Source organism: Microcebus murinus, chromosome 18, assembly GCF_040939455.1.
Source record: "Microcebus murinus isolate Inina chromosome 18, M.murinus_Inina_mat1.0, whole genome shotgun sequence".
In the NCBI taxonomy this organism is placed as follows: Eukaryota; Metazoa; Chordata; class Mammalia; order Primates; family Cheirogaleidae; genus Microcebus; species Microcebus murinus.
In genome coordinates, this window is record NC_134121.1 from 9,531,523 (window position 1) to 9,557,810 (window position 26,288).

General features: G+C 38.8%; 1 protein-coding gene across 2 annotated transcripts; it reads right to left on the minus strand.

The window, feature by feature from the left end:
• LOC105878352 (myosin-2) lies at window positions 1-25,867 on the minus strand. 2 transcript variants are annotated; one of them, XM_012777739.2, is made up of 40 exons: window positions 25,832-25,867; window positions 25,581-25,623; window positions 23,976-24,199; window positions 23,713-23,856; window positions 22,137-22,293; window positions 21,079-21,106; window positions 20,882-20,996; window positions 20,691-20,783; window positions 19,838-19,901; window positions 19,632-19,730; window positions 18,720-18,823; window positions 18,056-18,194; window positions 17,583-17,701; window positions 17,334-17,483; window positions 15,961-16,131; window positions 15,549-15,858; window positions 14,861-14,931; window positions 13,902-13,989; window positions 13,698-13,815; window positions 12,435-12,558; window positions 12,210-12,346; window positions 10,576-10,831; window positions 8,728-8,970; window positions 8,461-8,637; window positions 8,233-8,378; window positions 8,060-8,150; window positions 7,584-7,973; window positions 6,824-6,950; window positions 6,042-6,160; window positions 5,718-5,914; window positions 4,808-4,991; window positions 4,568-4,733; window positions 4,341-4,465; window positions 3,827-4,135; window positions 3,536-3,739; window positions 2,866-2,991; window positions 2,603-2,773; window positions 2,415-2,519; window positions 2,201-2,296; window positions 1-287 (listed from the first exon to the last, which is right to left on the minus strand). In XM_012777739.2, the coding sequence occupies exons 3-40, from the start codon at window positions 24,177-24,179 to the stop codon at window positions 135-137; spliced, it is 5,820 nt and encodes a 1,939-aa protein (XP_012633193.1). In that variant the 5' UTR covers window positions 24,180-24,199; window positions 25,581-25,623; window positions 25,832-25,867; the 3' UTR covers window positions 1-134. The 2 variants fall into 2 exon arrangements, with proteins under 2 accessions (XP_012633193.1, XP_012633184.1); XM_012777730.2 differs by lacking the exon at window positions 25,832-25,867 and adding an exon at window positions 25,755-25,798.
• Between the last annotated feature and the right edge of the window lie 421 nt (window positions 25,868-26,288).

The following is a 26,288-nucleotide window of genomic DNA, read 5'->3' on the forward strand; positions in this document are numbered from 1 at the left end:
TATTTTTTGCAAAGTACCCTATGCTTTTTATTTCCTTTGCAGTAGGGTAGAATAGACAGTAAATACAGAGAGAAATGACCAAAGATGTCACATTTTGTGCCTCTCTTCTGTCATTCCATGGCATCAGGACTTGATCACTCTTCACTTATGACTTTTGTGTGAACCTCTCGGCTCTTCACCCTCAGTTTGTTGACCTGGGACTCGGCGATGTCGGCCCGCTCCTCGGCCTCCTCCAGCTCGTGCTGGAGCTTGCGGAATTTAGATAGATTTGTGTTGGATTGTTCCTCCTGAGAATAAAAATGGAATTGTAAGGAACCCATACTGGGCCTCTTTCTAAACTCTTTAGACCAAAGGGAAAAATAGACTTGGTGTCTACAGATAAGCAAAATCTTACCATCTCCTAGATTTTGCTTATCATTGAAATTAATTTTATGATTTTGGGGGGCTTGGTATCTCATAAATAATCACTTCTCTATTTTTGCAACAAAACATGTTAAAACATATGTATCACATATAGAACAAGAAAAAAAAGTACAATCTCAGAGAAGAAAGCAAGAATATTAAAGTCATGGTTGTTAATGCTCTCTGAAAGATGATGATCATTCATTTGAGTCAGATATTCTTCATCATATTAAGGATGAACTTATTAATAGTTTTTAAAAATTGAAATAAATTTGAATTTTATCAGATATCATTTTGGCACATTTCAAAATGATCACTGTTTCCTCCTACATTGGATGTAATAATTTATTGACAGATTCCCTGATATGAAATAATCCTTACGTTGTAAGAATTAAGACTATTTAATCACTGACAGACAATTCCTTTAACAAAGTAAGGGTCTACTGTTTAGTAATTTATCTCTGCTATAACTGTGTTCATGAGTAAAACTGCCTTTGGTTCTGCCCCCTCTTCGCCCCCCCTTCATTCTCTCTTGGACAGGTTTTGGTATGAGGGTTATACGAGCTTCTTAAGATGAATTGGACAGCTTTCCATCTTTTGCATGCTCTTGAACAGCTTACATAGCTGGGGGATTATCTGTTCCTTGAAATTTTGAAAGATCTATCTGGACCTGGGTACATTTACAGAAGTAATTCTGAAATAACTTATTCGCTAACTTGATAATTTATATTCTTCTAGAAAAATTATCAATTTCTTTAGACTTTCAACTTTATTGATATGCTTTGTATTTTAAAAAATCATCTATATATATGGCTTATTACCTTTCACATTCCTAGTTTTGTTTGTATTTTTTCTCTCTTTTTCCTTGATTAGACTAGTTATAAGTATATTTTATTAACCCTTCAGAAGTTATCAAATATTACGGAAATTATCAAATTAAAAAAGAATATATGCTAATTCATCAATTTCTACCTTTATTTGAAAAGTGCTTTTTACTTCCATTGTTTCATGATTATTATTTATAATTTCTTCATTGGAATGTCAGTTTATTCATTTATTTTTATTTTTGATTCATAAAGTAAGTATTTAAAGCAATGAATTAGCCTCCAAGCACAGCTTTGACTACATTCTGTATGTTCATAAAAGTAGCATCTTTTTTGAAATTTTATTTATAATTAATAATTATTCAGTAATTATGCTTTTTATTTTCAATTACCTAAGAATTATTTAGGAAAGTTAGTTTTTTTAATATGTATATACTTGGGAATTTTTGTTTATATTTTGTCATCACTTTACCATTTTATGACACTGGTGGCCAAGAGAATATGGCCTGTATTATTTCTGCTTTTAAATTTTTTGAGGTTTCTTTGTAGATTGAAAGTTTACTTTTAAAATCAAGCTATTGATATTACAAATTACAAATAATAAATACAAAAATGTATAAAACTTTTTAAATACACAGTCTTCTATAAGGCAAACTGCTTGTTTACCATAAAGGGTAGTAAATCTAATTATTTGTTAGCTTTTCTCAATCTGAGGGCTTCCCTCTGTCCTTCTATCTTAAGAATACTTACAGCCTCCAGTTTTTACTGTTACAAACAATACTGCAATGCAAATATATATAATTAAGCAGTTAACTTTTGATCCAAGATATGTCAATGGCTTCATTCTAGCTTAACACATAAAGACCCAGCTACAGGAAACAGGGTAAAGAAACTATAGTTTATGTAAACACTGGAATATTATACAGCTATAAAACAAAGCAAGAACAAAAAGAAAATAAAAAAAGAATACTTACAGCCTCCTCAGCTTGCCTCTTGTAGGATTTCACCTTAGCCTGCAGTTTATCTACCAAATCCTGAAGCCTGAGAATATTTTTTCGATCTTCTTCCGTCTGAAAGATTATAAAAATTTCAGGTCCTTACTTACTAAAGCACATGACTACTGCATTATTGCATAAGACTATTTAATGTATATTTCAAACAGTGTTTAGGTGCTAAAAACTAGTGTACCTGGTAAGTGAGCTCCTTTACTCGCCTCTCGTGTTTACGCAGACCTTTGACAGCCTCAACATTACGCTTTTGCTCACTCTCAACCTCTCCTTCCAGCTCACGCACCTACAAATAAGAGGGCTCTTAAGAACTTTGATCCAATAAGGCATTGGAAGCTGATGAAAATAGGCAGATATTGGGAGACCCACCCTGGCCTCCAGTTTCTGGATCTGCTTCTTCCCGCCCTTCAGCGCCAGCTGCTCGGCCTCGTCCAGACGGTGCTGCAGGTCCTTCACCGTCTGCTCCATGTTCTTCTTCATCCGCTCCAGGTGGGCGCTGGTGTCCTGCTCCTTCTTCAGCTCCTCGGCCATCATGGCGGCCTAATTAGCAAATAAATCAAGAAAATCAAGAAAGCTATAGATGTCAGAAAATCTCACTGCAAAATTAATGGAGAAATGTGACTGTCACTCACATCAGTGATGGCCTTCTTGGCCTTCTCTTCTGCATTGCGGGCTTCCTGGACAATGTCCTCCATCTCTCCCTGGATTTGGGAAATGTCTGTCTCCAGCTTCTTCTTGGTGTTGATCAGGCTGGTGTTCTGTTTAAAAATAAGTTACACTTTTTAAAATTGTTTTACCAAAGTACTTAGTGGTAGCCATTTTTTGAAAAAAAATTCAGATAAAAATTTGCAAGTCAAAAAAATATGCCCTTTAATATTAAAGAATTTTGTTATGTGATACAATTAAATAAAATTGAAATGTTATAGAATATTCAGCATTCAGCATCTTCAAGTGCATAGTTCATTAGTTGACCAAATTTCTCTATAATTTCATAATTGCCATTTACTAATAAGACCATTCACAGAGGTACAAAATATAGTGGCTGTATCATCTCTCCATAATAAAAATGTCAATATTGATAATGAGGGTCAATAAAAACAGTAACACAATGGAATATGGAGCAGCCTTAGAATATTGTAGGAAGTAAATCAGTAATTTTTCAAAATAAAACGGTGAAAGAGTTTTTAATAGAATGAAAATTTGGTAGGAGCATAAAACCTGGCTATCATATAAAAAATTCAGGCTTATATTCTGAGACACATAAACATTTACTGCAGGGGAGTTCTTTGTGCTGAATCCTACCTGGGTGTGCAGGAGCTGGACGCGCTCACTGGCGTCCAGGAGCTCCTGCTCTGCGATCTTCCTGCTCCTCTCCGTCTGCTCCAGCGTGGCCCGCAGCTCCTCGATCTCGGCCTGCAGCAGGTTGGCTCTGCGCTCAACCATGGCCAGCTGCTCCTTCAGGTCCTCCTGGCCCCGCAGAGCGTCGTCCAGGTGGAGCTGGGTGTCCTGTGGAACAAACAATCATTGAGACACCGTGTTCTCAGGGCTGCAGCCCTGACCAGTGTCCTGGGACCATCTCTTGGACCCATTTACCTTGAGGATGCTTTGGGTGTTCCTGTAGTTCCTCAGGGCCTCGGCAGCCATGCGGTTGGAGTGGTTCAGCTGGATTTCCATTTCATTGAGGTCTCCCTCCATCTTCTTCTTGAGCCTGATGGCATCGTTCCTGCTCCTGATCTCTGCATCCAGCGTGCTCTGCATCGACTCCACGACTCTGATGTGGTTTCTCTTCAGCTGGTCGATTTCCTCATCCTTTTCAGCAATTTTCCTATCGATTTCAGACTTGACTTGGTTCAACTCAAGCTGGATGCGCAGGATCTTTCCCTCTTCATGTTCAAGGGATGCCTTAATGACAGCAGGAGGTGACATTAGCAGGGAAATGAAAGCATTCTGAGGTTTTTACGCACACCAATAATTTTGTGCTATGTAACTTTTTATTCAGTCCTATACAGATGGACTTAATTATTTTCTGATTTTTCAGTCCTATACAGATGGACTTAATTATTTTCTGATTTTTTTTTTTGTTTATAATGCACAATTTGACCAGTACCTCTGCTTCTTCTAAAGCAGCCTGAAGTTCAGACTTTTCTTGTTCCACTTGTTTCTTTATTTTCTCCAGTTCATGGATACGTTTTCCTCCTTCTGCAATCTGCTCCGTAAGGTCAGAAATCTCCTCTGTTGTTTGCGTAAAAGACAAGGAGGGATTTAGTCAAACAGATGACACAAGAGAAAGATTCCTCCAAGTCTTGAATATTATTGAAAGTGAAGGGGCCTTACGCTGTAAGTTTTTGTTCTCTCTCTTCAGGGTTTCTAGCTGATCCAGGGATTCCTCATAGGCATTCTTCATCTTGAACAGCTCAGTGCCAAGGGAGCGGGACTCCTTCTGCGAAGCCTCAAGCTCAGCATGTGTTTCCTCATATTTCTGTTTCCATTCTGCCAGGACCTGAAAAACCAGGAGCGGTTACCTGCTGCAAAGACAGGAAAATAATGTAGAGCAGAGGCTGATGCAGGAATTACCTTATCAAAGTTCCTCTGCTTTTTGTCCAGGGCTGCGCAGGCAGCATTTGTTCTCTCCACATCGAGCATGAGGTCCTCGACCTCATTCTGCAGCCGCTGCTTCGTCTTCTCAAGGGAGGCACATTTGGCATTCACGGCTTCTACGTGTTCCTCAGCAGCCTGCAGCCGCTGGGCCAGCTTCTTCCTTGAAGATTATATATGTTGTTAGGGAGAAGTGAACCATAATAAGAATTATGAACTATCACCACACTGAAGAGTATGAGAAACTTCATATTAATGCTATCCATCAATCCTTCCATTCTTTCATTCAACAAATATCAATGAGCTCCTTTTATGAACCAGATGCTGGGTACACAGCAGTGAACAAGACAAAAAAGGTCCCTGCCTCATGAAGTTTACAAACAAGTGAGAGAGGTAAACAATAAGCAAGTCAGAGAATGCATAATAACACCTTGCAGATGTGAGTGCAATGAAGAAAAAATAGGGCAAATGGTGGGCAGCTACTCTAGGTATTCAGTGAAGGCCTCCGTGAAGAGGTAACATTTGAGTCAAGATCTGAAAGAAGAGAGTGAGCCAGAGGGAGTTCTGGAAGGAGAGTGTTCTAGAAAGAGGGAACAGTAAATGCAAACCCCTGAAGCAGTGATGAGTGTGATACGCTTGACAAACAGCAATAAGGCCTCTAATTATCTGTACAACTATTTGTTCTTCTTTGTTTCCTTAACTTGATTATAGGTTAGTAGGATAGGGACTATGTTTTCTTTATTCATATCTTATCCTCAGGGCCCGATGGTGACTGGCTATTAGAAGCCAACTAATGAATTTGGACTAATTCACTGAATCGTCAAAGGTTGTATCTTTCCCATTCGGTGTGCAAAGTGTTCTGCACATTCTGTCATAGCACTGCACATACTTGGCCTCCTCCAGCTCCTCTGTGCGCTGGATGGCGTCCGTCTCGTATTTGGTCCTCCACTGCGCAACCTCACTATTGGCCTTGGACAGTGCCCTCTGCAGCTCAGCCTTGGATTCCTGCTCCTCCTCATACTGTTCCCGCAGCAGGTCACAGTCGTGGCGGGAGGACTGCAGGGCGTGGGCCAGTGCGTTCTTGGCCTATGGAGATAGTTACACCTTCATTTTACTGGATATTTAAATATTCAAAACCCTATGAAAGTTAGTATCACAAGCTCTATTTAGGATCAGCTCATGGAAAAAGAAATCAGATTTAGAATAATAGTACCTTTATCTCCTCTTCAAGTTGCCTCTTTAATTCCTCAATCTGTTGAGTAAATGCTAGTTTGCCCCTTGATAACTGAGACACCAGAGCTTCTTTTTCATCAAGCTGGCGTGAAAATTCACCTGACAGACAAAAGAAGTGGCACTGGTTTTTAAAGTGGAAAAAAAAAATCTGCAAGCCCATGTTAGAAATAAACTTTAGCTCTTATGCTTCTAAATGGAGTGCTCAAATTAATTTTCCATTGACACCTTCATACTCAATGCCAAATTTCATTCAATTTGAATGAATACATATAGCTTAAATTCTTGTTGTCCTTCCCATAACAAATTCTTTCAAGGTTATGTGATATTGTGCAAAACCTGGTGATGACTGTCAAAGAGCAGAGCTAAAATGTCTGGCTGTACGCGTACTTCCAGTTCCATAGGACTTTTGGGAGACTGGCCTGCCCATTTTCCCATTCAGGAATTTAGTTTATGCTGATATAAATAAAAAGAAACTTGGCCTGAAACAGAAGCCCTAAACTCATTCTGGAGTGACCCCCAATCCTAGCATCCCCTTTTTCAACAAATATTCAAGGCCTTTCTGGAACAAAGCTTGGTCCAGTCCTATTGAAATCTTTATCTCCAATACTGTCCCAAAATAACCTTGCAAGTAGGTTGAGAATCTAAGCTCTCAGTGAATCACACATGTTCTCAGTTGCTTTTATTAGGCTCCTACATCACCAAATCATTTGTTCTTAGCCACATCATCTGCACTTGAGGCACTGTAGAAGAGGGGAGAATTACCAGACTCGGTCTGCAGGCGTCCCCTCTGGGTTGTTAGGTCATTGATCTGTCGCTGCTGCTCTTCTTCCTTTGATTTCAGTTCACTCAGCTGGTCCTCTAGAGTCCGACACATTTTCTCTAGGTTTCCCTACATGAGAAAAAGTAAAAGAAGAAAACATACCTTTTAAGCTAACAATAATAATCATTTCAGTTGCTATAATTTCTCCCCAAAAGTACAATATTTATTTTGATATATAAAAGAAGTCAAATTATCTAATATATAATGTTATATGTAAGAATTTTTTTCTTTATATTTTATGAAAGCTAATCATGAAGCCCTCTTCAATTTTAATATAAAAATGTAAAGATTATGTTCCAATCTTAAGATTTTGTAAAATTTAATACAGTATATTTTCTAAAAGCATGTCCAAAAATACTGCATTGCCTTTATGTATAATGAAACATTCCTTATGGGATAATTGAAAATATTAGAGACCTGTGTTCTCTAACAGAGATCTGGAGAACACAGATGACCTATGTTCAAAAGCCGATACTGTCTGTCTTTTATTAATGGCGTGATGGAGTTCATGTGCTTAGTTTAGCCTCTTTGAATTTTTGTTTCTTTATATATTAAATGGAAATAATAAAACTGCTAACATTTTTCCTGCTTACCTCCCTGGTTTACTGCAAATAACAATGTGTATAAAGTGCCCTGTGTAAGCTATGAAATGTCCATCACAGATTATTGTAATTAATAACAATTTCCCAGAATTTGTCGTACCTTGGCTTTGGAGACCGTTTCTACATTACTAGCAAGGTCATCGATCTCCATCTTCATCTCACTCTTCTCCTTCTCCAGTTTCTGTTTGACCCGCTGCAGGTTGTCGATCTGCTCCCCAAGTTCGGCCACACTATCCGCGTGCTTCTTCCTCAGGGTGGCCGCCGTGGCTTCATGCTGCAGGGTGGCCTCCTCCAGGTCCCTGCGCATTTTCTGGAACTCGGCCTCTCGCTTCTTGTTCATCTCAATCTGGGCTGAAGTGGCTCCACCAGCTTCTTCCAGCCGCTCACTGATCTCCTCCAGTTCCCGGGAGAGGTCAGAGCGCTGCTTCTCTGCTTTGGCCCTGGAGGCCCGCTCTGCCTCAATTTCCTCCTCCAGCTCCTCGATGCGGGCCTGGAAATGGTCAAAAATGTAAACTTAGCTTCTTTGTGTCATAACTGTGCCTCTTTGAGCCAGACTGATGAACATCATGTACTTACTTGCAATTCCTTGATCTTCTTCTGCAATTGAATACCAAGGGCCTGTTCGTCTTCAATCTTGCTTTGCAGATTGCTCATTTCAAACTCTTTCCTTTTATAAAAGTAGCAAAGGACAACAATTTAGTCTATATCTAACATTGGAAGCAAATTAATAAGCAATTTTTCGTACTTACTTTTTGAGCTTTTCATCAAGTTGCTGTTTCTCATTTTCAATGTCCATTATGGACTCTTGGGCCAACTTTAAGTCACCCTCAAGTTTCCTCTTAGCCCTTTCTAGGTCCATGCGAAGTTTCTTTTCTTGCTCCAAGGACCCTTCAAGCTAAATATGAATAATGTTGGGTCAGAAAGAATGCTTAGCTTCCTTTAGAAGAAAAGAATTTCCTTGATAATACTAAACTTACATCATCCACTTGTTGTTCAAGCTTGATTTTAGCTTTGGTCAGGGTGTTGACTTTGTCCTCTTCTGCTTGCAGGTCATCCAGGGTCTGCTGGTGGGCCTCTTGGAGGGCCTTCTTCTCCTTGGTCAGCTTTGCAATGGTTTCATCCAGGCCCGCCATCTCTTCTGTGAGGTTTTTCACCTGCAAAGGTTAATAGGCAGCTTAGTTGCTGTACAGCAGTTTAGTTGCATGGCAAAACCTCTATATAATATTGTAAAATATGATTCATACCTTGTTCTCTGTGGCATGTTTCTCCTTTTCCACCTTGGCCAGTGTCAGCTCAAGGTCATCAATGTCTTTCTTGAGTTCTGAACATTCATCCTCCAGTTTCCTCTTCTTGGCCGTCAGCTCAGCATTGATCTCTTCCTCATCCTCAGCTCTCTCAGTCACCTCCTTGATCTTGGCCTCAAGTTGGATTTTGGTTTTGATGAGCTGGTCACACCTTTCCTCTGCATCAGCCAAGCCTTCGGCTTCCTTGAGTTAGAAACAAAATCAAAATCGGGAAGAATGAAATATTTTTACAGTGATAAGAGTATAAATTTCTACATATGGTCCTTTGGATTTTCTATGTTCATTTATTTGTGTTTTCAAAAAATTTTGTTTCACGAACCATTTGCTGTGTGCTATACATTTTTCACATGTGGGAAAACAAAATATATCAGTTGTTGTTCTGGTCCTTTGGAAGAGTGTATTCTATAGTAGATTAGAACACCTATCTTCCAAAAACTACCATTAATGTAGAAGGCAATTAGTGACACAAGAGATCAGAGAAGTTGGAACAGTTCTTTCATGGTTTCATGAAGGAAGTGGTATTTTAGTTGGGGCTTAAGAGATGGCTAGGATTTGGTTTTGCAGAACATCCTAGTGGGAAGAAGAGCAGGAGGTGGGTAGGAAAGCATTACAGCAGGACAAATTCAAGATACAGCTCCTGCTGAAATATTTTTCTTTGTAGTACTACAGGATGATCCTGATTATGATGGCCTAAATTCAAGTTGAGGCATAAGGTAATCAAGAAATTCCTGGCAACCTGCTGTTTCAAATTAAGGGGGTCAGGGCAGGCAGGAAATGAGAGAGACATTGGAATATATATTTGTCAGTGATCCTTCATATCATCCTTTGAATAAATAAAAAAATAAAGTGTGCTGCATGTAACCATGTAGTGAATATTATGGTATTCACAATATTTTGTTGTCCCCAGAGATTCTGGGTAAGTCTATTAAGTAATTTCTAAGTAAATTTACTCAGAATCTTTGCGGACAACAGAAGAGGGAGATTCCAGGATAGATTTGAAGGTGGTGGGGTAGAAAAGGGCTCCTTTTCCTTCTGTAATCTAGAAGAAGGAGTTACTACACTGCCCAAACTTGACAGCAGAGACCAGTCTTAACAGAAAAGAAGATATGATTTTGTGAAGAATAAATTATATCAGAGCACTTCAACTCACCACAAGTGAAACACAGTCTTATAAATTATATTTCTGAGTTGATGGAAGCAGTTTTAAAATGATTAGTTCAGGAGTGAGCAGTGAGCAGGCTGAGAGAAGAAGAGAGAATTGAGGGTAGGGAGAGCAACAGCAGTCGGGGTGTGGTGTGATGGAGCACTGACTGTGGAGTTGGAAAGAGTGAATCTAAGTTTTTGAGATTAATAACAAAACATAACTCAATAAAATTTGATGTAGAATACTGGCATTTGTCAGCTGTGTAAGACCCATGGACATCTAGAAGAAGTTCAAGGAAGTTTTAGAAAAATTACTCTTTACATGCTATCCTACCCTTAATATTTTATCTGGGATTGTTTCCCATTAAAATTACTTTTAAGGACTGTATTTTAAAGGGAAAATAAGTCATAAATCCTTAGTTTGATGAAATTATGTAGAATGGAAGATGAGAGTTCTTCATTGCCCTTGTGTTGGTTTGGGGGCAGGGGCTTGTTGGACAATGATGGAATATATGAACCTTTATTAGTACCATTGGAGTGCTTTAACCTTCTCCTTCCAGTGAGTGTCTCCCATGCTGATGGATAGTGGCCAGAGTTCTAGCACTTGCATCCTGATTAGTCATCCCAGGATGATACCCAACTTACAGACTGAACCTGGAGCTGCAAGTCATTTTTTTCTTTCAGCAGTGACACCATCTTTTCTTCCAGTTCCTTCCTTTTTGCCTCTGACTTGGCAAGTTCTTCTTTAGTTTTCTCAAATTCTTCCTTCATGGTGGCCATCTCCTTCTCAGTTTCCGCACTCTTCAGCAGAGGCTTGATCTTGAAGAACAGTTTCATCCAGGGCCAGTGCTTGACGTTCATGAAAGAGCGGATGTTGTACTGGATGCAGAAGATGGCCTCCCTGAAATTTAATTTATGCAAATTAGGTATTGTGTGGATGAGGAAATGAGATGAAATCTTGGCAGTGAGGGTCAGAGGTTCTGTTCTACCTTGTTCCTCACCCACTTTCAGACATGTAGATGGAAGAAATTATATGTGGAAATGATGGTCAAGGTCTTTCTAATCACTCATTTCTCTACTCATTTCTTCTCAAACTTTGGCAGACAAAAGAATCATCTGAGAGATTGTTAAGATGCTGATTCCTGGACCTCACCTTCAGAGAGTCACATTCAGATCTGGGGTGGAGCCTGAAAATTTGCATCTTTAACAGGTTTGCAAGAACACTGATGATGTAAGTCCAAGGGCCACCCTTGATAAGAATTGCTCTATATTAGTGCTTCTCAAATGTTCCTATTAAGTGTTTTAGTAGGAACAGCAAAGGGGGAACATGACCCTTGAGGGAGATGTGGACCATGAGTTTAAAAAGCCTCAGAATTTCTTTGAAAATCTCTGGCTTTGTATTTTAACATTGTGTGAATTTTTCATTCTACTCTGTAATATTGCATTTGCTGTACTTTAAATTGTTTTTTAACATTAATTACCCTCATATATAGACAACCACTCAAATATATATAGTGGGTCGTGACCAAAATTTATTATTTTTAAAGAAATAGAATATAATAAAGATATTAGCACAACTATAAATGGTAAAATTTGTTTCATGTAAATTATTTATATATTTACATACACATGTGTATGTGTAGATGTACAGGGGCAATATAAAATACATTTCTCACTGTGGAGAAATGGTCCTTGTCATATGCATCCTGCAGTTTGAGACCCCTCTTTCTGTAGTTTTCAAACACTATCTCTGCATCAAATTAGATCATCCAAAAGCTACATGCCTTCGTGACACTGTATTAACTTGCTGCAAAAAATCTTTCACAGATAAATGCCCTTAATATTTTAAATCATGGTGGTTTGATAATAGAAATGATCAAATGGAAGAAGTTATTTCTACATCCTGTGTAAAATCACTCTTGCATATACCGTTCATCATGCAGTTGAGTGTCCCTTATGTAATGACCTATCCAATAAATTCATATTAGAACCAAGTGCTAGTGTAAAAGTTTGTCTCTGCTTACTAACTGTTGTATTTTCTCTTGTTAGAGGAAAACTGTGCATGCTTTATGCACTTTTTTTACCCATATGCTTAGAATGTATTCCATGGTGACAATCCCTTCCTTAAGTTTTCTGGTACATGTAAATCTCCACTTTATTATAAGACTCTCATTCATTCCTTCTTACTTTTATGTTCTTATCATAGCTGAGTCTTAAATGTAAGCTACCTCAAATGTGTTTTTGAAGAAGGAAGATGTGAATAAATAATGTTTTTATACCTCCTCTCCACCATCTTCTGGTACTCCACTCTTGCCAAGAACCCTCTGCACCGGGCCTGTGTTCGAGTCATCAGCTGGGCCAGCTTGTCATCTCTCATCTCCTCTAGGAGCCCCAGAAGACCAGCTTTGAAAAACACCTGTGCATGGGCAGAGTTGTAGATCAGAAACTTTACATAAAGTTCAAAGGGACAGGAATAGCCTCAGGTCAGATTTAGAGAATATTACCTTGGTGTGACCAAATTTATACTGGGTGTGGTCAATGTCGATGGACCCAAGGAGCTTCTCAGAAGCCTTCTTGCTATCGATGAATTGTCCCTCAGGGATAGCACTTGCATTTAATACCTTGTATCTGTTAAAGTAAGTACAGCTTTTGGAAACTTGGTTTACTGATGACACAAATAGTAGCTGAACATTAAATGATCCATTTAAAAAATGAAGTTTTTTAAAAAAATAGTATTATTCTTTGTTCATAGGGAGGACAATGATTACATGGATTGTCAAACTATTGGCTATCAACTTTTACTGTTTTACCTTCCCTCATGGTTGCAACTTTCCTTTTTGCCCCATCAGACCCCATTCTCAGGAAAGGGCTCTATAATCTTGTTCACACTAAGATGTAGATAACCAATAAAATGTAATGTGTTCTTATCCTTACTAGAGGTATTTGCTTTTTTAAAATCGTGAGTCCAAGAAAGCTACTTTTTATTGAGAAGTCTGGTATATACTTTAGCTATGGGGAATCGTCTTAATCATCTAAAATCAAAGTTTGGGGTGCTCTGGTTCCTGAGCACTGGAATTATCTGTTAACCCCACCTGACCCAGAAGTGAGAGAGACTAGCTCCCAGCAGTTGACACTCAGCCAGCCCTTTGTCCCCTCTCCCTCTTCTTTGATTCCCAAGATGGGCTTATCTAGGGAGAAGAAAAAGGATCTCAGGGACTGTTACTACTGTGACATGTCCCCTCTGTTTCTGAGAAACACTGGGAAACTAATGTGAGAGAAAAAGATGACAAGAGATGGTACCAAACGAAGAGACAGAGAATGACTTATAGCCATACATGCATGGAAGAGGTCCTAACGCAGCCACTTATTAACTGTGTGACTTTAGGCAAATAACTTAATCTGTCAGAGTCTCAGCTTACTCATCTATAAAACGAGGTCTTGATAATACTTACCTCTGTTGGGTTTTAGGGAGAATTAAATGAGGTAATCCAAACATATTAAGCACTTAAAAAGATAGTTCTTGTAATTATTGAAGTTAATGTGTATATCTATGAGCTAAGCCAGGAGCTTGGTAAATCCAATGAAAATTCTGTACAGTGCTTAACGTGTACTATACCTACTTTTAAAAGTGTTTGAGACCTAAAATTTTCACCTTTTTGTGACATTAAAAATAATAAGTAGAGGCACATTTTTCACTAAATTGTTTTGTTTGCATTAAATTTGTTCATATTAAACTTCAAGATATGCCATAATTAGGAGAATCTGACCTCTGTTTGAAGTCTGCGTAAAGGATTCTGCTTGGGAATCCTTTCCTGCAGATGCGGATGCCTTCCAGCACACCGTTACACCTCAGCTGGTGCAGGACAAGTTCGTGCTCCATGGCACCTAAAACAAATATTTATTTCACCGCAGAGTTTTAAAAAGGAGGTGTGGCAATTATGCTTTGCACTCTTCGTTTTAGAACTTCTTACCAGGGGTTTTGGTCTCATTGGGGATGATGCACCTCACAAAGTGGGGATGGGTACTCCTGAGGTTGGTCATCAGCTTGTTCAGATTCTCCTGTAAAATCAGGAAAACCCCATCATCTCAGACTTTAGACATTATTATGAGCAGTTGGTGACGTCTATAAAATCAATATCTATAGCTGAGTTGAATGACTAGTATGGAGCAGTAAATGACCATTTTCATTTAAGGTAACACCTTGAATGTTTCTCCTGAGACGCAGTTTCCTCCTCAGTACATGTTGCTGCACTTGAGTTGCCAAGAGTTACACACAGAAAGAAGCCTGACATGTACTTCCTTTCAGTTTATACTAGCACCATCCTTTTTCCTACCCTGGTCCCTGGCCACACACATACATTTACTAGGCCATTGGCTTCCCATGCTAGATGGTCACTCTTTCTTCTACTGAACTCCACAGTTCTCTAATAAAGAAATACATGCCTCTGCCATACTTCAACTTTTTTTTCCTCATAAATATAGTTGACCTTTTCTAGTTCTATCAATCTTGAGGGCATAAAGTTATCTATAAGGGAACAGTTCTACCAGTTATAATCAGGAATTGACTGGATTAAGGGCAAGAGTACCATGTTAGCCTCATTGCAGACTAGCTGCTGGAGTTCGTCAGTGTAACTGGTGTCTCTTAGTCTCTCTGAGTACATGTCATTGCTCTTTATCATGACTCAGCTATTATAAGTGGGAGAGAATTACATTTTACAAAATGTCTTCTAAAACAGTGTTCATTATTCGACTTAGCATGAAAGGTGAGCTAATAACTTCTTAATAATTTAAATTCCTCTCTTCAAAGTTAGATTGACAGAGTCATTAGTTGATATCAGTCCTTTACTAAATGACTTGTGCAAAGATCTTGTATGTTTAAAAACAAATTCCCAAAGCTACCGTAGAATGTCAAAAACAATTTCTTCCTTACTCTGAAAAGGGCAGACACGGTCTGGAAAGAGGAGCCCTTCTTCTTACCACCTTTCTTGGCACCGCCCGCCTCTGGAGAAAAAAGAAGAAAAGATGTCATTCAAATATAGTTTTGAAATGACAGTGCTACTTCTTGCGAATTTGCTGATTTCCGTGCCCATCAAGTGGGACATTTGTCCACCCTACTGGTCTGTCTGTTTCAGCATGAATGCGTGTTATTTTTCAACTAACTTTACATTCACTTTTCTGGGATTCTTTCTCCTTTGGGAAATGAAGTGAAGGGTATTTATCCTACTATGTAGAGATGGATTCCCCAATATTAGGACATTTGGGGAAACGCTAACTTCAAAAATCATCACTAGAACTAGTATTGATACTATGTTGCCTTAAATATCCCTGGATATTCAATATCCCACAGATGTAGAGGAAGAAAGAAGAGAGAATCATAGAAGCTGAGGCTTTTCTTTAGATGAGAGCCTAGTAGTTCCTCTCTGACCCTTTAAAGTAGGGTCTCTGTCAGTAGTTGGGTGACCCACAAGTGTATAATGACAAGGCAGCCTACCTACTCTATACTTGGAGAAAACAGGGTTTTGGCTGCAACCCTTCTGCAAGGGCTATGAGATCACCAGCCTCAATTTAACATCACATTTTGTAATATCTAGAGAAAGCGTTAGATTTTTGATCATTACCTGCCTCAGCTGTTTGAGCCCCAGAGAAGAGGTGAGCCAGAGTTTTCACTGAAGACTTCTGGTACAGCCCAACCACTGTCTCATTCAGAGGGTCCTTGTTCTTGTCAAGCCAGCCATTAATGTTATAGTCTACAATCCCAGCGTAGTGAATCAGGGAAAAGTGGGCCTCAGTCTTCCCTTTGACCACCTTGGGCTTCTGGAAGTTGGCAGACTTTCCAAGATGCTGTTCATACAGCTTGTTCTTGAAGGAGGTGTCCGTTGCCTTGGGGAACATGCACTCCTCTTCCAGGATGGAGAAGATGCCCATCGGCTGGATTTAAGGCAAGACAAAGTCCTTACAGGTCAATATGAGCTGCGGTGACAAGCAGCAGAATAGATGAAAAGTGTTTACTGAGTGGATGGAACAGGATACCTTCTCGATGAGCTCGATGCAGGCAGCCAGGTCCATCCCGAAGTCGATGAATGTCCACTCGATGCCTTCCTTCTTGTACTCCTCCTGCTCCAGCACGAACATGTGGTGGTTGAAAAACTGTTGCAGCTTCTCGTTGGTGAAGTTGATGCACAGCTGCTCCAGGCTGTTGAACTAAAAAAAATAGATGTGTTTACTTCCCTGTTTAGCAAATGGAGCATTTTTAAATTATAGGACTTTTCAATTTAAAAATATGTGTCCTTCAGCTGTTAAAGCTTGCCATAAAAAGACATAAATAAATGTCCAGTAGCCTTTAGATTATAGATGTCAAAGTCATTGTGCTGAAGAGACTCCTTTGAAATAAAAAGTGGAAAGTATGGAAGGTTTGAGAGAACATTGAATCTACTATTTTTATGCTGCTATTTTACAAAAAATCCTGTCATTATTAATACTGTTTTTCTGCATTTGCTTAAGTTTACTCAGGTATTTTCCTGATTTCCTACTTAATTATCCCGTCTTAATTCCCATTTTCTACATTTTCCAGATGGTTGATAATTTTCTGTTGACTCATTCAGGAGCCAACTTTCAACCCATGAGAAACTGGCTTGGAGCAGTCTATCTTGCGTGGAAGTCACCATGGATAGCATGTCAAATGAGCAATAATTGCCACCCTTGTTATTCTTTAATGTGAAATGAAATAAAAAGACACCAAATATTACATACAATATGATAATACATGCTTATAGCTTTAAAAAAACCACCAAAATGTTAACATTAACTAAGTTTAAATAATGGAATTTTTTCTTGCTTTTCTATATCTTCTGCAATACCCAAGTTTTGCTTATATAATTATAAAGAAAAATATAAACTTCTTAAAAACTATGAGCAGGAAAAATGTATTTCTTAATCAAATATGAATTTTTATTCCATGATACCACACTAATGAGCCTTAAAAGTTAATTGCATTTAATAATGCTGACTCTAGACTATGAACCTTTCTCTTGGCTCTTATTATCTCTAAGTATTTCTGAATGATTTATCCACCATATATTCAAAGCATATGCCTTGATATTTTATATCAGCTTCATTTTGTGGGATTTTTAGAGCCTCCTCCCCTACCCCCACTGCACTAAACTAATTCATAACCCTCCTTGGATCACATACCAAATTGAAGAGTCCTCATTATATGCATTGTTTCTCATAGAAGTGGGATTGGCACTACAATAAATAATTAGTAGCTGCCCAGTTATTCTCTTTTAAGTCTTAACATAATTTTGACAGTGGTAAGAAAAGGTCATAATGTTCACAAATTCCTTCTTATTGATATTTCCATTGCCTTATTATAAAACCCTCTCACCAACCAGCTACTAACTCACATCAAAGATCTCAAAACCAGCAATATCCAAGACCCCGATGAAGTACTGCCTGGGCTGCTTGGTGTCCAGCTGCTGGTTGATGCGGGTGACCATCCACAGGAACATCTTCTCGTAGACGGCTTTGGCCAGAGCACCCACTGAGTTGGTCACCTAGAAAGACAAAGATGTAACTCTTGAGTTACATCTAAGTTATTAGAGCACTGTCAAAATGCTTTCATCCCTGGCAGTGAATTTGAATTATACACCTACCTGTTCTACAGTCTGGCCTTTGGTGACGTACTCATTGCCAACCTTGACCCTGGGGTAGCAGAGGGCTTTGAGCAGGTCAGCGGAGTTCAGACCCTGGAGATAGGCTGCCTTGTCAGCAACTAAAAGGAAGAAAGAATAGAACAATATTATTACGGTCCAAAGAAACTCACTTAAAAACATTTTTTAAGCCTCAAGTATTTTGTGCAGCATTTTAGTGTATCTTCTTGAGTATTCTTGTCCATTTTGTCACTAAATTCAAGCCCTTGATTATGGGTAGTTTGCCCTAAAGAACTTCAGAAATTATAGGAAACATCTATCTAATGCCCATGCTTCCCATGGTATTTAGATATACAGGTACTTTAAAATTCAATTCTTAAAAGCAAATTTATCTTCCTTAGGAAAACTCATGGGTTACAAGTTAAGAATGCAATTTTCACACAAACATGAAATCATGTGGATCATTCAGTTGATACCTTCAGTGCCATCTGGCTCTGCTTGCTCCTCACGCTGCTTTTGCTTAAATTTCAAGTTCCCATAATGCATCACGGCCCCCGTGAGCTTGTAAATGGAGACCTTTTCGTCATTAGTAAAGCCCAATATATCAATAGCACTCTGTCAATATAACCAATAGGATAGTTGTTAGGTTGCGATCCACACACTTACTATTAACAGTTCATGCTTCCATTCCTGACTTTTTGATCAAACTGAGGAAACTACCAGTACTAATGTCGGGCAGGGACCTCCTTAGATTGGGTGTATAGAGACTTGGTCAACCAAAGGCCATCACAGAGCATTAGAATTAAAGGTGCATACCCTCTGAAGATTCGAAAAGTAAACTTAGAATAGAGAATAAAGATAATAAACTTAAGGAACTTGTTGTTTTGAGAGGTGGTATGGATCTAATGCAAGTAGATTACAAAAAAAATTAGGTGCATTCAGAAATGAGAGATCTTTAGAAGGCTATTAAGGATAAGGAAAATGTAGGGGCATGTCCTACTCTTCATTTGACTCTAAGGGACATATCCATGCTCATTCTTGCATCTTCCTTTGCTATTTCTACGAGATACTGAATGTTTATCTGGATGACCATCGCTCTAACCCACCATAATAATTTCCATTTTCTTGTGTTCTACTTACATCTGTGGCCATCAGTTCTTCCTGATCATCAATGCTGGGCACACTGATTTCCCCTTGACTGACAAATGGGTAATCATATGGGTTCGTGGTAATCAGAAGCATTTCTAAGTACATGGACCAGAGCAAAGATAAGCATAATTATTCTCTTCATTAAAACAAGAAATTTCTAGGCAAATTTTAAGGCACTATATGATGTTTAGTTGAAAGGTGATTGATGGGCAGTGAAGGGCCATTTAAAGGATATCTGGCTTCACCTCAGACACCTTGAAGTTGGTGTCATGGTGTTTCTTATCATTCTCTATTTTTAGAAAAACTACTATACTCCAAAGAAGATAATCACTTAATGGGAAAAGTTGTATCTATAATGATAATCATTATAGTGTTGACAATATAAAATCCAGAATTGGAAACAATCAAAATATCCTTAAAGGGGATATGGTTGCCAGAGATAAGTAAATTATGCTTATCTCTAGAATGGAACACAATATAGCCATTAGAAATATAATATGGAACTATATTTAGTGACATGGAAAAAGCTATGATATATTATTGCTCAGTGAAAAAGTAGGTTACAGAAGAGCATGTAACTATGACTTTGGTTGTGTAAATTATATGCATGTATCTATATGTAAAGATATGTGTATAGAAATGACTAGAATGATATTCTTCCAGTTGTTCATAGTTGTTATTTCATAGTGATAGCAATTGGAGATGTTATTTTCAGTTTTCTTTTTGCTTGCTTTTGAATTTTTCTAATGAGCACATATAAATTTTTACCAAACTTACAAAGCAATTTTTAAAGATAAAATAGCATATAAACTTGACAATGTTTAGTTATAGAATACTATGTTGGACCATGCATTGATAGGTGTTGGTGCAGTAATTCTGAAAAATAATGATAATGTTTCTTACCAATTAGTTCTGGTTTCTTGTTTGATGTGATCTGATAAAAAATATGGTAGCTTCTTTCAGCCTTAAGCTGGAAAGTAACTCTAGACTTCTCTAACAGATCTGGAAGGAAAAGTGTAAAAATTCATGTGACATGAAAATTTAATTTTTGGTCAGTTTTATGGGTCATAAAAAACAGAAATGGTTTTAAAGGATATCTGATCACTTACATGTTTCAATATCAGCAGAAGCCAGTTTTCCTGTCGTGCCAAAGTGGATTCTGATGAATTTTCCCTTGAAAGGAAAACTAATATTACTACCTTGTTTTTACATATATCAAATCTTTGGGAAACTCAAGACACTTGAGATGCTGATGCTTTAATATTAAATCAATTCAGAGACTATTTGTGTCAGTGGGAGAAGTCGTATCTCCTACTTCATAAGTAAAAGAATCTGGCCGGGCGCGCTGGCTCACGCCTGTAATCCTAGCACTCTGGGAGGCCGAGGCGGGCAGATGGTTTGAGCTCAGGAGTTCGAGACCAGCAAGAGTGAGACCCTGTCTCTACTAAAAATGGGAAGAAATTAATTGGCCAACAAAAATATAGAGAAAAATTAACCGGGCATGGTGGCGCATGCCTGTAGTCCTCACTACTCCGCCTGGGCAACAGAGTGAGACTCTGTCCAAAAAAAAAAAAAAAAAAAAGAATTTTCTTTTATTTTAAAATTGTGAATATGATAAGTATGTGAAGTAAGGGACATGTTGATTAGCTTAATATAATCATTCCATAATATATACATTTATCAAAACATCATATTGTACCCCATAAATATATACAACGATTTGTCAATTAAAAATAAATAAAATTTAAAAGTTTTGAATACTTCTAGATAAAGACAGATAACAAAGAATTCAGAGAAAGGGTCATATGCCCTTTAAGACAAGGCTTTGATCCATGTTATTAGGAAAAGGAAAGAACCATGATGTAATGTAATGTGACTGAAAATATTCAGGGAAGGTATTTACAAACATCCCATAAATCTTGACCAGTGAATAGTGTGTATCATAGTGTCTAAGAGACTTACGAAGCGAGAGGAGTTGTCATTCCTCACGGTCTTGGCATTGCCAAAGGCCTCCAGTAGGGGGTTGGCACTGATGATTTGATCTTCCAGAGTCCCCTGCAAAGGCGAGAGCAATCCTCATATCTGGGGCCCAGGAATTTCTTATCTGAGAGCCTCAGCAGAGCCCGGATCCTGACCGTGGCAATCTCACTCACCTGCATTTTGCCAGAAGTAGCTTCCTCCTTCTTCTTCTCCCCAGTAACTGCAATTGTTGCAAAGTACTGGATGACACGCTTGGTGTTCACAGTCTTCCCTGCCCCGGATTCTCCACTGCCAAATGAAAACGAAATCAGATGAGGTCCCAGAGCTGGCAGCTATCATAGCCATGAAAGAAAGCACAAAATCTACTTACGTGATCAGGATCGACTGATTCTCCCGGTCTACAAAAGAGAAATTATAGACGTTTAATACTGTTTTCTTATATATTTGTAAATGGTAAGTAAGGTAAAATGTAATAAACTTGGTATGTTTCAGTCTGGGCTTTGCAATCCTTAGGGCTTGTTGGGCCTTTCATCCTCCCCAATTTTACCACACATATACCCATGTAAACAGAACACTGCCACTTTGTATACTCAACTCTTCCATGAAATATTTCCTTTGAAGAAAATTTGTATGGGTAAAGAAAATCTGAAAGCTCCAGTATAAGTGATGATCACATTGGCTGTATTTTCCTGAAGCACCAGACATTTTCTTGTTAATACTCTACCACTAAATGTGTATCAAACATAGACTTGGCTCTGTAGTTGGGTTTAGATGATAATTTAAGGTAGGGGCATTATTTATTGTGGATGCAAGAAATAATGAAGAATGGGAATTAGAGATATTTTGGGTGTGAGGAGTGAGTATAGTATAAAGGTGGCAGCTTCGGCAGTACTCATGGCTTTAGTCATAATTTTAGGGGAAAGTAAAAGTTTGTTTTGATGTTTTACTATCTCTGAAGAGGGATTCTCTAAGCCCTTTCTCAAGGTGCCACAAGTACTTTAGATTGGTCTAGCTGAGACAATATTACAGGAAACAGATCCATGGCATAACCATCTTAATAACAGATGTACCTTAAAATCTGGAGCCTGTTCAGGTTGGTTCTGGGCAAAGAGCAATAGCATTTGTGCCGTCCTTAACATAGACTATTCATTGGTCATAATTTATGATACTGAGGATAAAACCACAGAGGCAAATTTTATTCTTCTGTTTCTTGGCTCTTTGAGAAGTTTAAGAGATCATTAGCAGTTATGCAATACTAGGGATTGCAAATCATCTTTTACATTGTCTCTGTCCTGGAACTTCTCCCTCACTAATACCAGCCTCAACTAAAGGGGATCATCTCAAAAGTATGTTGCGATCAACTAGTCTCTTTCTCCTGTGGGTTAGCTCTCAAAGATTATGCACATATGAAACACTTAGCTCACTCACCAGTCAGCATGAACTGATAGGCGTTGTCGGAGATGGAGAAGATGTGGGGCGGGGCCTCCTGGCGCTTCTTGCCCCGGTAGGCCGTCACCACCTCGGGGTTGTACACCGGCAGCCACTTGTAGGGGTTGACGGTGACACAGAAGAGGCCCGAGTAGGTCTATGCAAGGGAAAAGAAAGAATAACTACCCAATGGCCTTTCCTGTTATTTGTTCAATTCACTTATTGATTGAATTTTCACAAAAAGGAGCACTTTAACTGAGTACTCTATATTTCCTCAAGGTATCAGCATGAAAACTAATTGGCAGATTCAACACTGTGCTGGCAGATCCTTGAGTGAAGGGACTGCAATTCAGAATTTGTATTGTTCTCCTTGGGGCTTGTCACAGTCGTTTTCACATAGCAGGAGCTCCAAAAGCATGGTTTGGTTTTCTATAATATGTACTATGAAACATGTTATTATTTTAAGGAAATGGGCATATATTTCTTTTGAAGCATTAAAATAATTCAAATTTATGGGAACATAAATTTGGACGTAAGCTAAGTGTCCAACAATAAGGGAGTGATTAGGTGAACTATGGTAAATCTTCTTAAGACAGTACGATGTAGGCATTTTAAAAAGTGAACATGAAAATATGCAGCAACACTAGTATAATATTAACAAGCTATTTTTAATTTATAAGAAAACAGAACACAAACTATTGTAAATACATTATGATTACAACAAAGGGATTTTAAAAATCTTTTGAAAACTAGTTCAGGACAGATACCAACCAATTAGAATGGATACTGATACCACAATAAACACGAGGTATACCTGTATAGGTGCTGCCCAGCTAAATATCAGAACTGGCTAAGCTGTGCAAAAATAGGAATGCAGCAGGATAAATTCAATTCAAAAATATTTACCAAATGTGCATTATGTGTTAGGCTTCTCTGCAGGGCAGAAGAAATGAAACATAAATGAGGTCATGTCCCTCAAGGGACTCCCAATCTATGTGGGAGACAGTCATGTAAATGAATGATCAGGAAAAAACACGGGACAGAAACAACAGGGCAGAACATGCAGCTCTGCCTTGGGAAGTTGGAAAGGTTTCACTGGGGAGGTAGGATTCCAGACAGAAGGTACTAGAACACACAGATACAAATTGCTGTTATTTGGGGAGAGTGAAAATGAGTAAAATGTAATCTTTAAAATGATCATTTTTAAGTGTTAAAACATAAGTTTATCTTTTCCCTCCGGATGGTTGTGGAGCTAGAATGGGGAGGGTAAAAGTGGACGAGGTAGGCATGTGGCTGGGGTGTAAACAGTAGTGGTCCAGATGTTTGCTGGAGGCATCTGTGCAAACGCAGTGAACGTGGACACTGGCCTTCCCAGCTTTGGATGAGAATGCGAGGCTGGAGTGCTGTTGGGCTGTTGGGTTGTGCTTCACAATAGCAATAGCAAGAACCAACATTTTAACCACTGGCGAGAGTGAAATGGGTCACTACTGATGACCCATTTACACTACAGTGGAAGCAATGGGCCGGTGGGCACCATGGTGGTGATGATAAGGACCACCAGTAGCAGGGCACTCACGTAGATCATCCAGGCTGCATAACGCTCTTTGAGGTTGTACAGCACAGCGGGCTCATGCAGGTGAGTCATCATGGCCATGTCCTCGATCTTGTCAAATTTGGGAGGGTTCATGGGAAAAACCTGATCATCCTTCACTGTCAGAGTCTGGTAGAAAGTAAAGATAACCATTTACATTGACTGAATGACCAAACGGAAAATAAAAAAAAAAAGAAGAAGAAGAAAGAAATCAATAAAACGTGGCAGGCTCCTGGGACTCTACTCACCGCTCCCCCTTCAGTCTTCACTGTCACTTTCCCTCCTTCTCTGCTCTGGATGGTCCCTTTGACAAAGGATTCCTTGGGCTCCACCACAAAGACAGATGTCTTGGCGTCAAAGGGCCTATTCTGGGCCTCAATGCGCTCCTTTTCAGACTTTCGGAGGTAAGGAGCAGCCTCCCCAAAAACAGCCATCTCTGAGTCTCCACTCATGGCTGCTGAACTTAGAGGTCCTAAAAGAGATAAAACATTTTGCGCTAGAGAGTCTGGGCCCAGTTGGAAATTCCACCAGGTAGGTCTACTGTATACCACATTATAGCTACTGAAACAGGCATAATCACAAGAGCTAAAAGGCATCAGGTGGTCACTGTGTACACAATACTGTATTCAGGGCTTCACATCCATTATCTTCTTTCATCCTCCAAGACTTGCATTCTAATCAGGAAACTGGATTATAGTCTCCACGCTGCTGCCAAGGGGTAAGTCACTTGAGCTTTTTGAGCCTAAGTGCCTCCATCTTTAGAGTAGGGATTATAATTTCTGCCTTTCTTAATTCACAATTGATGAGATATGGTGAAGATACTTTGGAAAAAAAGTTTAAATAATGACTGAGAAGGTAATTTGAAATAGTCCAGGCTATCATTTATATATAAAATATCATTTATTATAATATCACAAATTCCATGTCTTGCCACGTAATGTAAGAGAACTTTATTTCTTCCTTTAGATGTCCAGATTGGCTCAAGTTTTGTGGTTTATTGGGGATTATAATTTTATTTATCTTTTTTCTCTTAGTTGAGGGCTTAGTAGAGTTTCTCTAACATAATTTCTATGCATATCAAATCCAAATCAGTTTAACCCAGTTAAACTAATTAAGGATAAAAATCATAGCCAGCATTATCCTCATTCTCCTACATTGAAGGGCTCCCTTTGCTATTCCAAATTTCTTTCTGAAGATTGCAGGCCCAGTTTCTCCATTCTGTGTTACCTGCAGATTGCCAGTGGTACCAGGAGAATGAAAGGTTTGGCAAAGAATGCTACTGCAGTCATTACATGATCAAATTACTTGCAACTCATTTTAATTAGCTGTCCCACTCTCTCTCTCTCTTTAGCAGCCCAGTGTACAGCAGCAAGGCAGATTAATATCTCTGCTGTATATAACAAAATTCCCACAGTGTTTTGTTTTCATATAGCACCAGCATTGTGTAGGGCGACTTTTTACAAGGGCTTCTTAAATTTAAAGGAAACATTGTCCTAGGTACTTTCTTATTCGTTGGATATCATATTTACCAAATAGGATACATTTTTATCAAATCTGAGATTTTAGCAGGGGAATCTAAGCACAGATTGTTTTTGCGCAGAGACAAAATATTCTATTAAAAGGGATTCTCTTGCTCAAATGTCACCCCACCAATGTTTGAGCCATAAACGAGGATGTGTGCATTGTCTTGAAAGGAGAGTCTTCCCTCTCTCATTCTCTAGCCCCTTTCCTAAAGTACAGTTGTCACAAGGTATTTACTGAGACAAGCACTTTCTCAAAGGTTGCTAAGTGACATAAACCCATCCCAGAGGCTCTTGCATTCTCCTCCAGGGACTGGTTAGTCCAAATCTTACCTTGTTAGCAAGTGAGAAGATGTAGCCTGGAAGTGATACAGTTCTGTAAAAGAAAAGAGAAAAACACTAGATTAGTTAACCAAAAAGAGGGGGAAAATCTCATTACTTCCTATTGTAAGCAGAAGGCAACAAAATTCGTAGATTTAAAACGTGCAGTTTAAGAAGGAGCGGTACCAGAACTAACAGCTGCTGCCGACACTGGGCGGTGTGGCCAGTGTCCCTCTTGAAAGACCCGTCCTGTTCCCACTTACCTTGGAGCTTTTTAAAGCAGGACGAGTCAGCCTCATTCCAGGGGCTCTTTTATATGGATAGCTATGGAAACAATGCAGCTGCCTCTTCTTTCTTAAGTCAAAAGGAATTGTTTGGCAAAATACCTCTTGGCAATCTAGAGTCTCCACATAATTCTCATTCATATTAAGAATGGTTGGATATAATTAGAAATATTTTTCTTATTGAGTATGTGGATAAATCTCCTATGGATAATTTGAGAATATGATCTGAAAGAAAGAGTCATGCTGGTGGATAAAGACAGTGGCAGGGCAGCCAGGGTACCTGGCTTGTCTTAGAACTTCTTTTTGGCTTTGCTGGGTGTACCATTTCATTCGGGCTCGCCTCTTATGTCTTTCGCATATGTCACATTTTAAAAAAAATAGAAATAAAATGCAAATATTTATTTTTATTTTGTGAGGGTTAATTTTCACCTACTGA

Bases quoted from the DNA above. Each gene is read 5' to 3' on its own strand.
- LOC105878352 (XM_012777739.2), bottom strand. From the start codon at position 24,179: ATGAGTGGAGACTCAGAGATGGCTGTTTTTGGGGAGGCTGCTCCTTAC. The intron at 18,195-18,719 runs GTAAGTAGAACA...TTATATTGACAG, and splicing joins AAGAACTGATGGCCACAGAT to AGTGCTATTGATATATTGGG. The intron at 13,816-13,901 runs GTAAGAAGTTCT...TATTTGTTTTAG, and splicing joins CAATGAGACCAAAACCCCTG to GTGCCATGGAGCACGAACTT.